A 12,200-nucleotide genomic window follows, 5' to 3' on the forward strand; every position below is an offset into this window, starting at 1 on the left:
TACCTCAGGGTGAACAAAATGAGGCGAAACGGAATAAAACGGAATTAAACTAAAAGGTGAAAAGGAAAACTTTTTTTTTTAAACGGGGGGGGGGGTTACGTAGCTGGAGATTAAATGCCTGAAGGGGTACGGGACTGTAAAAAGTTTGGGGACCACTGTGTTAGAGTAATAGTCCTTTAAAATATTAACAATGTCTAAACTATATTTCTGATTTCTATATTAAATTTTTCAGTGATTCCAAACTTTTGAACAGTAGTATTTATATCCAGTGCATATTTTGCATGTACTGTACATACTCGTGTCTGCCTTTAGCTGACTAGGAAGCACAGAGTAAGTCAAAGCAGCGGCAGACAGATGCATATTTAGCATCAAGTCTTCTCTTTTTACAAACACATCCCCAAAACATTACCAACCAGCCTCCTTAAAGTGGCATTATGTAGGAATTTTACTTCAGTGTTAGGGTTAGGATTAGCAGTTTTACCTTAAAATAAATTAAATAAAGAAATGAAATAAAAAAATTGGCCGCTACAATGACGTTTAATATGGAGAATCGCCTCCGTGCCATTGCCATACCAGGGTCCGTAGGCATATTACTGGGTTATGTAGGTTTGCCTGAAGCCGCCCGGTTACTACTGTCTGTCGAACTAGTAAGTAGCTTATTTGCCGTCTTGCTTTGTCTTGTGTTGCACTTGCTTGATGTTTGACTGTGTTAGGAAAGTTGTTGACTCACTAGTTTGTCATAGTGTCAAAGTAAGCAAATTTCAAGAGGTTTTGCTAGGTTTAGCCGCTAGCATCTCGTTAGCGATTAGCAATTCCTACATAATGCCACTTTAAGCAGATGTCACTGAAATGTCAGAACTTGCGCTCTAGTTCAGCTATCAGATGGAGCCATGTCATTAGTGTCAGAGCTAAGGATGAGTCAGACCCTCGCCCACCACATGTTTCCACATAGCTGGCACAAGATGACTCACCCACCACATGTTTCCCACATAGCTGGCACAAAATGACTCACCCACCACATGTTTCCACATAGCTGGCACAAGATGACTCACCCGCCACTACATGTTTCCACATAGCTGGCACAAGATGACATAGAAGCCACTACATGTTTCCACATAGCGGGCACAAGATGACTCCTAAATAGGTGGTAAGGAGTAAACATCCAAGTAATCTCTTGTAGAGCTGAAGTGAAATCCAGTATTGCTTCTACAGGCAGGTTTTAACAGGTACAGGGCAGGTGTCGTACAGACTCGTAGCGTACCTGTCCAGAGAAGCCAATCCCCTCTGCAGACTGCAGGAAGTCGCTGTACACTTGGTTGGCCTGGTGAATGATGGCTGCCACGGCATCCTGGTAGCGTGGTGTGGTGATGGTGAGCAGTGGGAGGGCGGCCAGTGGCAGGTGATCCACACTGCTCGACACACAGCTCTCATCGTAGCTGTAGGGATTCAAGCTATACACACAGACACACACACACAGACACACACACACACGCACACGCACACGCACACACACGCACACGCACACTTTAATGGACTAGGAATATGTGCTGTTTTGTTGTGTCAAGTGGTAAAGCAAGGCTACAGAGAAGGACATGCCTTTTGTGCCATTAAGAGAGTCTACGTGCTAGTGGGGGGTGTGTGGGGTGGGGGCGGATATATACAATGTAACTGGGCCATTTACAGGAAGAGCAGGTTTCAACATGTCTTGACGTAAAGACTGAACTTCATGGTCACCATAGCGACCTTCTGGACTTTTAATGTGAAATTGAGGCATCCACAGATTGAGGAAAGCTTTGTGGCCTTCAGCCTCAAATAGTAATTGTGACAACCATTCAGAATTTCCTATTTTTACGAGTCTGTCATGGCAACGAAAGGTCAACTTTAACCTCCAACATCTTTAGCTGTGGTGTATTTTCCTGGCAACCAACCATCATAGTGTCTCCTTTGATGAATGCACTGCCTAATGGCATTGTGTCTATTCAGGTTTGCAATTGTTTTGTGTATGTTTGGCGATATATACGGAATTGTATTCTGAATTCTGTTGGCTTAAAACAATGTTTTGTTATTAATTAAAGGTATTTTTGAACTCAACATGGAGGTAAAACTCTAGCATGAAACAGAGCATCTAGTGTCTGTGAAAACCAAGACAGCTACCAGCTATCATATCCAAACCCACACAGACACACCTCTGGGGTCAGCCTCTTCTCTTCCTGCTGCTATAATTGCTGTCATGCATTCTGAAAAAATTCCATATTATTGTTTCTAATGGCCTAGGTTAGGTCTTAGGGGATATAGGGAAGAGGAGGAGACACAAAATGCGCTCTCACTGAGCAGCCTACATGGAGCAGTGGGTCCAATTAAGGCCCTCAGAATCCATCTTGTTGACAGTCTAGGTGGACTTGCTTGTTTCCTACCTCAAAGTGTGACAGTTATAAACAATCGCTGGAGCTTTCAATGGGACTAAACTGCCTTGAAGATTTTTTTTTAGATTGAATCCCAAGCCTGGGATAAATATAGTTTTAAATGTGCTTAGTGGAAAGTGACCATCATTCAGAACCAAAAGGTCCACAGCGTTGGTGGAGACAGCAAAAGGAATAACAAAAGCCTCAGCTGTGAAAGGGTGACATTTTCCTGCCACAGAAAAAGCAAATGTTCTGATTTATTAAATAAACCGATTACTTGACCATTTGAAATGATATAAAATATTTGGTTCAGTATGTTTGTTCGCCCCGGTTATGCAGTCTTGGGAAGAACGTAAGAGAGAACAGGGACGTCTGGATTTCAAGAGGCTTTGATGAGTATGTCAAGACTGTCAGCTCTCCTGACACTGACATGCAGCCAAGAAAAATACTGATTATTTGCTCATGGTCTCATGTCTAATGGTGTTCTTCTTGTGTGCCAGTCATAATGCCAGTGGGCATGAAAGTCACTTTTATGAGGTGGATCAAACAGACTGTCAATATCAACTACAAAATTAAGATTTCATCTCATCATTCATCAGGGTGAAAAAGATACCCTATCTCTACTCAGCACCTGTGCACTGTGCATGAAAACAGCTTTCTGTGCAAACAGCACAAAGCAGCTACCTTCCCTCGTCTCCAACTCGACCAGCTCCAAATTCCACTCCCCTCCTGACAGAAAGACTGAACCATCAGCATGGACCCAGTAGAGGTAAGCAACATTTGGCCGTTTTAGCCGGCCAGAAAGCCTCTGTTCAGTGCCACGAGGGCAGGCTAACACGTAGGGTTGTGGATCTATGCTCAGTGATAGGTCAGTGTGGATCTATGCTCAGTGATAGGTCAGTGTGGGTTCCTGTGGATCTATGCTCAGTGATAGGTCAGTGTGGGTTCCTGTGGATCCATGCTCAGTGATAGGTCAGTGTGGGTTCCTGTGGATCTATGCTCAGTGATAGGTCAGTGTGGGTTCCTGTGGATCTATGCTCAGTGATAGGTCAGTGTGGGTTCCTGTGGATCTATGCTCAGTGATAGGTCAGTATGGGTTCCTGTGGATCTATGCTCAGTGATAGGTCAGTGTGGGTTCCTGTGGATCCACGCTCAGTGATAGATCTATGCTCAGTGATAGGTCAGTATGGGTTCCTGTGGATCTATGCTCAGTGATAGGTCAGTGTGGGTTCCTGTGGATCTATGCTCAGTGATAGGTCAGTGTGGATCTATGCTCAGTGGATATATGCTCAGTGATAGGTCAGTGTGGGTTCCTGTGGATCTATGCTCAGTGATAGGTCAGTGTGGGTTCCTGTGGATCTATGCTCAGTGATAGATCTATGCTCAGTGATAGGTCAGTGTGGGTTCCTGTGGATCTATGCTCAGTGATAGGTCAGTATGGGTTCCTGTGGATCTATGCTCAGTGATAGGTCAGTATGGGTTCCTGTGGATCTATGCTCAGTGATAGGTCAGTGTGGATCTATGCTCAGTGATAGGTCAGTGTGGGTTCCTGTGGATCTATGCTCAGTGATAGATCTATGCTCAGTGATAGGTCAGTGTGGGATCCTGTGGATCTATGCTCAGTGATAGGTCAGTGTGGATCTATGCTCAGTGATAGGTCAGTGTGGATCTATGCTCAGTGATAGGTCAGTGTGGGTTCCTGTGGATCTATGCTCAGTGATAGGTCAGTGTGGATCTATGCTCAGTGATAGGTCAGTGTGGATCTATGCTCAGTGATAGGTCAGTGTGGATCTATGCTCAGTGATAGATCTATGCTCAGTGATAGGTCAGTGTGGGTTCCTGTGTCTCAACTAACAAGTCAAGGCCCAAGCAGCATCATGATCATGAGTGCATTTCCTAGACTGACTTCAGTCAAATTACCCTTCGCAAAACTGTACCACACAAACATTCCTTTGATGACACTATCTTTTTTAGTTCTACACAGGAAGAGATGCTAAATTCCTTGTGCTGTTGGTTGGGGACTAGGGCAATCCTCGCAATGCCACATGCAAGTACTCATAGCCAGTGACCTAACCATTTTACATTTAGTCATTTAGCAGACGCTTTTATCCAACGCGACTTACAAGGATGTATACACATTTTACATTTACACTGATGACACACTGCACATCAGGAGCAATTAGGGGTTCAGTGTCTTGCTCAAGGACGCTTCGACAGTGAATCGAACTAGCAACCTTCTGATTACTAAACAACTTCTCTACCTCCTGTACCACTGTCGCCCCAATAACCAATATAACAACTGTCCAACCTCAGGGAACACACACCGTTTAAAGTCCACATTGAACTTGGCAGTACTTCATTCGCACCTCCTATACCTGTAAATACATTCTCTATGCTTGGATTAGACTCACTTACGAGATGCATCGGGTAAAAGCGTCTGCCAAAATGAATACATCTGTGTGAACGTGCTTTGTGCGTGTGACAATAGGATTCAGTCTGAGAATCTCAGCGCCATATTAACATAAATTATTTTCCAGTCAGATTTGAAAGGCAAATGAAGCTGAGAAAGAGAGAGCGTGTGTGAGTGAGTTCTGCACTCCTGCATATGCACAGCCATCTGTGAACCGCCCCGCCAGGCCAATCCCATCGCTTTAGAATTGCCCGATAATACGGTTCCTGCATGTATGTGAAATTGTGATTAGTGGTATTTTTCTGGGGTGGCACTTTTCTATATTAAAAAGTGGCTTCAACATTCAAATGGAACTCTTGATTAGAGCACCTGAAGCTGGGAAAAGCTCTCTGTGGATCTGCACCCCCCCCTCAACCCCCCTCACCCCCCCTCACCCCCTCATCTCAATCATAGTCAATAACCTTTAAGCCAATTTTTCATCCAGGGATTTCAACAGAGACTCCCTCTGTGTGAGAGAGAGAGGGATTTCAACAGAGACTCCCTCTATGAGGTTGGGGTTGAGACAGAGAGATTAGACGCTTGCTTGGAAGTTCCGTCTCTGTCAGTTATCTGCTGTGTTTCAAAGCATTATGTTAAAGCAGTTTAAATATTGCCCGCACATCTTTCAGCCTGGTCTGTTAAATGTTGTAATGAATGTATGAATAATGAACTTATTTGTGACGTAATTCTACTGAAGACCAATATCAGATGGCATATGCCTCCCTAATGGGTCATTAGAATGGCAGCAGTGGAACATGCACTCTACCCAGCCACCATAGGCTATATAGGGAGTCTGGATATCAACAGATTGGGTGGAAATAAAGGAGATGAAATGTGTTGACTCTCAGTGTTCTAGAAGTGTCTAGTGAGGCTCTCAGAGGGTATTTTTTATATTTGTATCAGACACTTGGAGCAAAGCTATTCAGGACAAATCACAGGGGAACCGTAAAAAGGGTCATAAATACTGATGAACACTGATGAAATCATTAAAAACACGAAGCAGTGCACAGTGACGTTGAAAACGTACAGTGGAAGTGACTATCATTACCTATCATTAGAGTAAATGTTTGGTATGTTGCTTCCCGTAGAGGTTTTTCTACCTTATTATCCTGACAAAACAAAGAGTACACTGTACCGTTTCGTCTTTAGCTAACCACAAATACCAAGACAAAAATGGTCATTTTTTTATAAAAAAAATGGTAATATGTGAAAAGTGTTTATTAGGCAGCAAGTCTGTGACACTGTATGCAAGATGAGGTCACTGATATGGTACTCTCGATAGGAAGAGAGAATCTATAATGTGTTGAGGTACTGCATGTAAACTTCATATATTTGTCATCACAGCGTGTGTGGACCTGCACACTCACTGGGAAAACCTTTCCTCATTTGCGTAGTATGAACTGTTATAACAAGTGTGTGCTAGGCACACCAACACTCTATGCATGACAGTGTGGATTAAACTGTCCTCTACAGCAGTGGTTATCAAACTTTTTGTCCGGGGACCCCATAAAATCCATTTGCCAAGTCTCGCGACCCCCCACACATTTTTACAGGATATTATAGGTCTAAATTCAGTTTAATTTTGAATGATGAGACGGCTTGCTGAGACAATATTAGTTTTCATTATCCACCCTGATGTAGAAAACACCATTTCTGATAGACTATACAGCATGTCAAAGCCTAATATGTTGATGCACAGGGCAGCAAGATCATTTCGCGACCCCCAAAAAACGTTTGGCGACCCCACTTGGGGTCCCGACCTCTAGTTTGAGAACCACTGCTCTACAGTACACAGTACATTCACGGACATGCCAAATCCAATACGAGAAACACAATGAGAATGTAGGGAGTGAATCCCGTAGCTGTTGTCATAGCAATGTGTGTGAACCTGGGCACTCACTGTGACACCAGGGTGAAGGCCTCGGAGCACACCGGCGGGCAGGGCACCAGGCGCACCACCATGCCATCCGCAGCCGCCTGGAAGTGGGCATGTGCCAGCCTCTCCAGGACGGAGGCCAGGGTGGCTGTGTCGTCCGACTTGCCATCAGCGTCGCCGCCAGAGTCCAGGATGTGTCCGCCGTGGACCACCAGGATCAGGAGCTGAGTGCGGCACTTCCTCTGAGGACGTCAGGACAAGGAGAGGGGGGACATTTTCTGGTTATTCATTGGATGCAATGCCCAAGATAAAAAAAAATACACAATAAGCCTCATTTCCATTGTGATTGAATTTTTTTTAATTAATGACTCAATTAAGTTGAGCATGGAATGAGAAATAGACTGAGGGGTCCAGACAGCCAGGGGGTCTGGCCAGGGTCAAACGCTAGTTGGGTCTTGTTCATGGAGCATTGTGTTCATGTACGACGTGTTACGTGTGTAAATGACACAAATGGCTGGTTTATGTCACTCCAGAAAGAAACGATATTTTAAAGGTAGATGGGGGTTATTAGTTTCCTGCTTTATTTACATTTAGTCGACGCTTTTATCCAAAGCGACTTACATATGTGCGACTTACAATGTATACACATTTTACATTTACACTGATGGCACACTGCACATCAGGAGCAATTAGGGGTTCAGTGTCTTGCTCAAGGACGCTTCGACAGGGAATCGAACTAGCAACCTTCTGATCACTAAACGACTTCTCTACCTACTGTACCACTGTCGCCCTTTATAGCGGCGTGAGGGAACAGATGAGAATGCTTTACGGTACCTCCACATCCTCCAGGCCATCCACACTACTCTGGGGAGCACAGCGAGGGTGCAACCTGTAGAAACTCTCTGAGCGAGAGGGAGAGAAAGAAAGAAAGAGAGAAAGAAAGGAGCTCTAATTAAAAAGAAAAGAAAGAACATCGTAGAAAGGAATAGAAATGAAAACAACCTTGAAAAAAGGTCCTGCCCTGTGTGCACCTTCACAGATTTTCTTTTCAGTTATAAATGACTTACTCTACTTACTCTACTCGATAATGATGACTAGATGACTTGAAAAGATAACCGCAACTAATCATTCCTCACCAATCAATACAATTGCGGTTATCTTTTCAAGTCATCTAGTCATCATTATCGTGTAGAGTAAGTAGAGTCAGTAATTTATAACTGAAAAGAAAAAAGCCCCATTTTTTTCTCTACAATGTACTCAATAGCTCCACCATATGAGGGGCACATGTCTCCACACCCTCTCTTCCCTCCACCCACAGTACCCATTGGACGATCCAGATAGCATGATGCCCACTACCTCCATTAAGGCCAGAGCCATTTTTTTTATCACACTTGCCCTCAATTTCGCACCCTAAAATGGGGTCATATGCATGCTCACAGGGAGAGCGTGGACGCTGGTCTGGGTAGCACGCACTGAGCATGCCTGCAGAACAAGACTGCCCCACTTTAAAGTAGTTCACAGCACATGTAATTGGACAGCCATGGGAGATATCAATACACACACATAAACGGACCCATGGACATTTCAAATGGCTTTGAAAAAAACTATTCAATAGCTTCTTATGTAACACATTTTTGGTAGATCTTTACAAACCTGGTTGCTAGTTTTGTAAATGGCTGATAACCAGCTATTCACTGAAGACCCATTGTCAAAATGATGGACCCAGTGGACCATGACCGACTTGACGGACAGTCAAATTACCCTTCACAAAACTGTACCACATGACAAGCCCTGTAACACGGGCTGTGTCCATTCCTTTGATGTCACTCTACAGAAATGCTTCCACTTGAGTCTTTCTCATGACCCAATATAAAATGGAGCTGAATAAAGTCAAGCGTGCGACAGAGGACGGGAGCAGAGCCAGGTTGATGGCACTGTGTGTTTGTGTTCTCTTTCTTTCTCTCTCTGTTTGTGTGTGTGTGTGTGTGTTTGTGTGTCTGTCTGTCTGTCTGTCTGTCTGTCTGTCTGTGTATGTGTTTATGTATGTGCGTGTTTGTTTGCCTATGCCACAGGGCCAGGGGACTCTGCCAGGCCCGGGCGGCGAGAAATTGGGCGTGTCTCATTCTGAGCCGAATGTCACCTGCCAGAGACCATCTAGATCAAACATGAGCAGGGCAGTCTGTCACCAAACCAGTCAGCCATGCTCCATTTCATCCAAAGGCCAAAAGAATTAAATTAAACCAAAGGGCAGTGTGTGGGAGTGTGTGTGTGTGTGTGTGTGTGTGTGTGTGTGTGTGTGTGTGTGTGTGTGTGTGTGTGTGTGTGTGTGTGGTGTATGTGTGTGTGTGCAGTGTAATGTAGTGAGAGAGAGGGGTGGGTGTGTGTGTGTGTGTGTGTGTGGGGGGGGGGGGGGGGGGGGTTGAGGGTGCAGGCAGTTGCATTTGCGTGTGTGTTGGGGTAAAAGAGACATGTATTAGTGCCACTTTAGTATAGAAAGCGGTCACCACTTACAATACATCTCAAGATCAAACATTAGCCCATACTAATCAAATAAAGCACTTAAACTACTCAGGATTCTTCATTAAATATTGATTGCAGCATTAGTGTTAGTTTTAAGATTGGTAAAAACAATGTAACATGACATAATTAAGTAACATGATTAAGTGTAATACACACACACACACCCACTTACAGTTACATTTGTTTCAAATATAATTTCTTTTTATGAAAACACCAAAGACAGGCATGAACTTATTGCGTCATTAATACTTAATTCTAACTCAATTATTCATATGTGTGTATCTCCTAAAAGCAAAATCAATTTGTTCTTGGAACTTTAGCATAGTCCTTGAAGAAAGTCATGAGAAAAAGATCTAAGTAGGCAATAAGTCAATAAGTGACTCACAAACTGGCACCAACACAGATACACAAAGTGAGAGAAAATAACTGCAAATGCTCACAGCAGCTAATGCCAGCGCTATGGATAAAGATACACTTGACCTGAGACAACAGTAAAGGCCTGCCCAGAGGAGAGAGCTAGAGAGCTCCATACACAGATAATCAAAGGCCCGCTTTAAGGAGAATCACACCAGAATCCTTACAGAGAACTCAGCAGCCTATCCTCAAAGTACAGTACGTGACCTCCTTTCCAAATGCCCCTCCAAAAGAAACTTCTCCTTCAAACAGCAAAGCTGAAGGTGAGATGTTCATCTATACGCCCTGTACTGGAGGGGACTACTGGAAGGGATAGTTGCCATCTCCTCAGCTCTCTCAGAATCATACCAGCAACAATAACAAGCTAGTGCCACATTAAGAGGAGGCTTCCTGGCATAAGCAACATACAGGACATTTACCCTAATGACAGCTGTCACTGTATCAACTCATGTGACTGACACGTAAAAAGTTATGAATTAGTTTGGTCATTGATGTTTGTGAGGGAATGTTATAGCTGAATGGTCTTGTGCAGGTAAATCTGAAGAGAGAAAGACACATACATGTTCAGAGGTTAGTGAAACGCTTTAAATGGACACCAGAGAATTCTTAGACCGAAGAGAGAACCATCAGGGTCAGAGTGTTTTTTTTTTCACTCAAAACAAGGTTGCACTATAAAAAGCTTAAGAACCTCAGCTCTAATCAATGTCCCATATTTTAAACACTTTTTGAACATGATGTATTTTTCTCTACCTGACTGACTCATGAACTCACTAAGGTAATGATTTTTTTTTTTTCAAAATGTCAAATGTTTTTTTTTCAAAACTCAAATATGTGGAAGCACACACACACACACATATTGGCACTATGCATCCACATTGATTTTAAAGAAATCAATACGATGAAGATTATTTTACTATTTATTCCAGAAACGACCCACCTACAGACACAAAATGCATAAAACCTTGCTCTGAGAAAGAATGTTTGTCCAGAAAAAAATCACGAAAGGCATAGCAAAGAATTTACTTTAATGGGTTGACAGACTTAAAATACTCTGGTGCAGTCATACTCCATCCAAGGAGTGAAATGGTACTATTTTATCATATGAGAATCAAGGATAAGTCAATCTAATCTCAGATGATGAGATTAGATTGACTTGATTCTGCCTGTTGTTCCTAAAGAGACCTAGTCTAGTTAGTTTAAATAACCATCCAGATGAGAAAATGGAGACATAAGGACGGTTAAGCCTGAACCTTCGGAATGATTCCTCTCCTTGATCACTGGACGACAGGGGCGACAGTGGTACAGGAGGTAGAGAAGTCGTTTAGTAATCAGAAGGTTGCTAGTTCGATTCCCTGTCGAAGCGTCCTTGAGCAAGACACTGAACCCCTAATTGCTCCTGATGTGCAGTGTGCCATCAGTGTAAATGTAAAAAATGTGTATACATACTTGTAAGTCGCTTTGGATAAAAGCGTCTGCTAAATGACTAAATGTAAATGTGACTACACAGATCTTTCACTTGTGCCCTCCTTCAGTTCTTTAGCACACACAGTTCTCAGAGACTGTTCTCAAGACTGCTGCAGCATATTATCATCTCATAAACGTATTGTCCCTGGAAGCAAACTCGTACAGCAATCATCTGTGATGACAGTCAATACAAGAGCCTTGAACTGGCCAAGTGTTATGAAATGCAGTAGAAGTCTCCTTATAAGACGGGAAAGGAAAGGGACAGAGATTCAGTAACTAGTGTTTGGGTGTGTTGAACACAATTGGTGGATGTCTCAATGCTGAATGTAATCCAATTTTTTTGTTCCCACAGTGTTTTCATGCTTTTATTTTTCTGAAATAATTACAATAAACAAGTTGAGTTGATCTTAGATGAAACATTTTATGAGTTTGCTTTTGTTTCGTGAAGGTTTTGCGTACGTAAGGTCAAAAAATATGTTCTTTTTAAGTTGGGCCTGGATGACTTGTCTTTGGAAGGATGTGCCTCCAGGCGCCTTTTAACATTGAAGTGCATCTGAGACCTCAGGAGCTCTAGAATCCTTCTGTCTTCACAGCCTCTGTTTCGATCTTCAGAGAACACTTTTGGAGAGCAAACCACACATCTACAACCCTTCTGTCTTCACAGCCTCTGTTTCACTCTTCAGAGAACACTTTTGGAGCGCAAACCACACATCTACAACCCTTCTGTCTTCACAGCCTCTGTTTCACTCTTCAGAGAACACTTTTGGAGCGCAAACCACACATCTACAACCCTTCTGTCTTCACAGCCTCTGTTTCACTCTTCAGAGAACACTTTTGGAGAGCAAACCACACATCCACACATCCATGAGTAGGCCACTGGTATCAGCCAATTCCGTGTCTCTGTACCCAAAGGCATTGGGGAAAGTAACCAATATAGCCTACCATGATACGAGTACAATTAAAAAAACGAATTTCTTGGGGGGCACTGTGGCGCAAGCAGTAGCCCCGACCACATGCGGGCTTGACGCCCATGGAAGACACGGGTTTGAATCCGGCCCGATGTCATTTCTCCTGT

General features: G+C 43.3%; 1 protein-coding gene across 1 annotated transcript in view; it reads right to left on the minus strand.

Annotated features, from left to right (window-relative positions):
* Window positions 1-12,200, minus strand: part of plrdgb (PITP-less RdgB-like protein) — a 63,295-nt gene that overhangs the window by 31,177 nt on the left and 19,918 nt on the right. The window contains exons 3-5 of the mRNA XM_031572760.1: window positions 7,562-7,629; window positions 6,752-6,969; window positions 1,262-1,451 (exon numbers count right to left, since the gene is read on the minus strand). Of these exons, the coding sequence (XP_031428620.1) occupies window positions 1,262-1,451; window positions 6,752-6,969; window positions 7,562-7,629 (476 nt within the window). The remainder of the gene's footprint in view (window positions 1-1,261; window positions 1,452-6,751; window positions 6,970-7,561; window positions 7,630-12,200) is intronic.

Source organism: Clupea harengus, chromosome 8 (genome assembly GCF_900700415.2).
Source record: "Clupea harengus chromosome 8, Ch_v2.0.2, whole genome shotgun sequence".
Lineage (NCBI taxonomy): Eukaryota > Metazoa > Chordata > Actinopteri > Clupeiformes > Clupeidae > Clupea > Clupea harengus.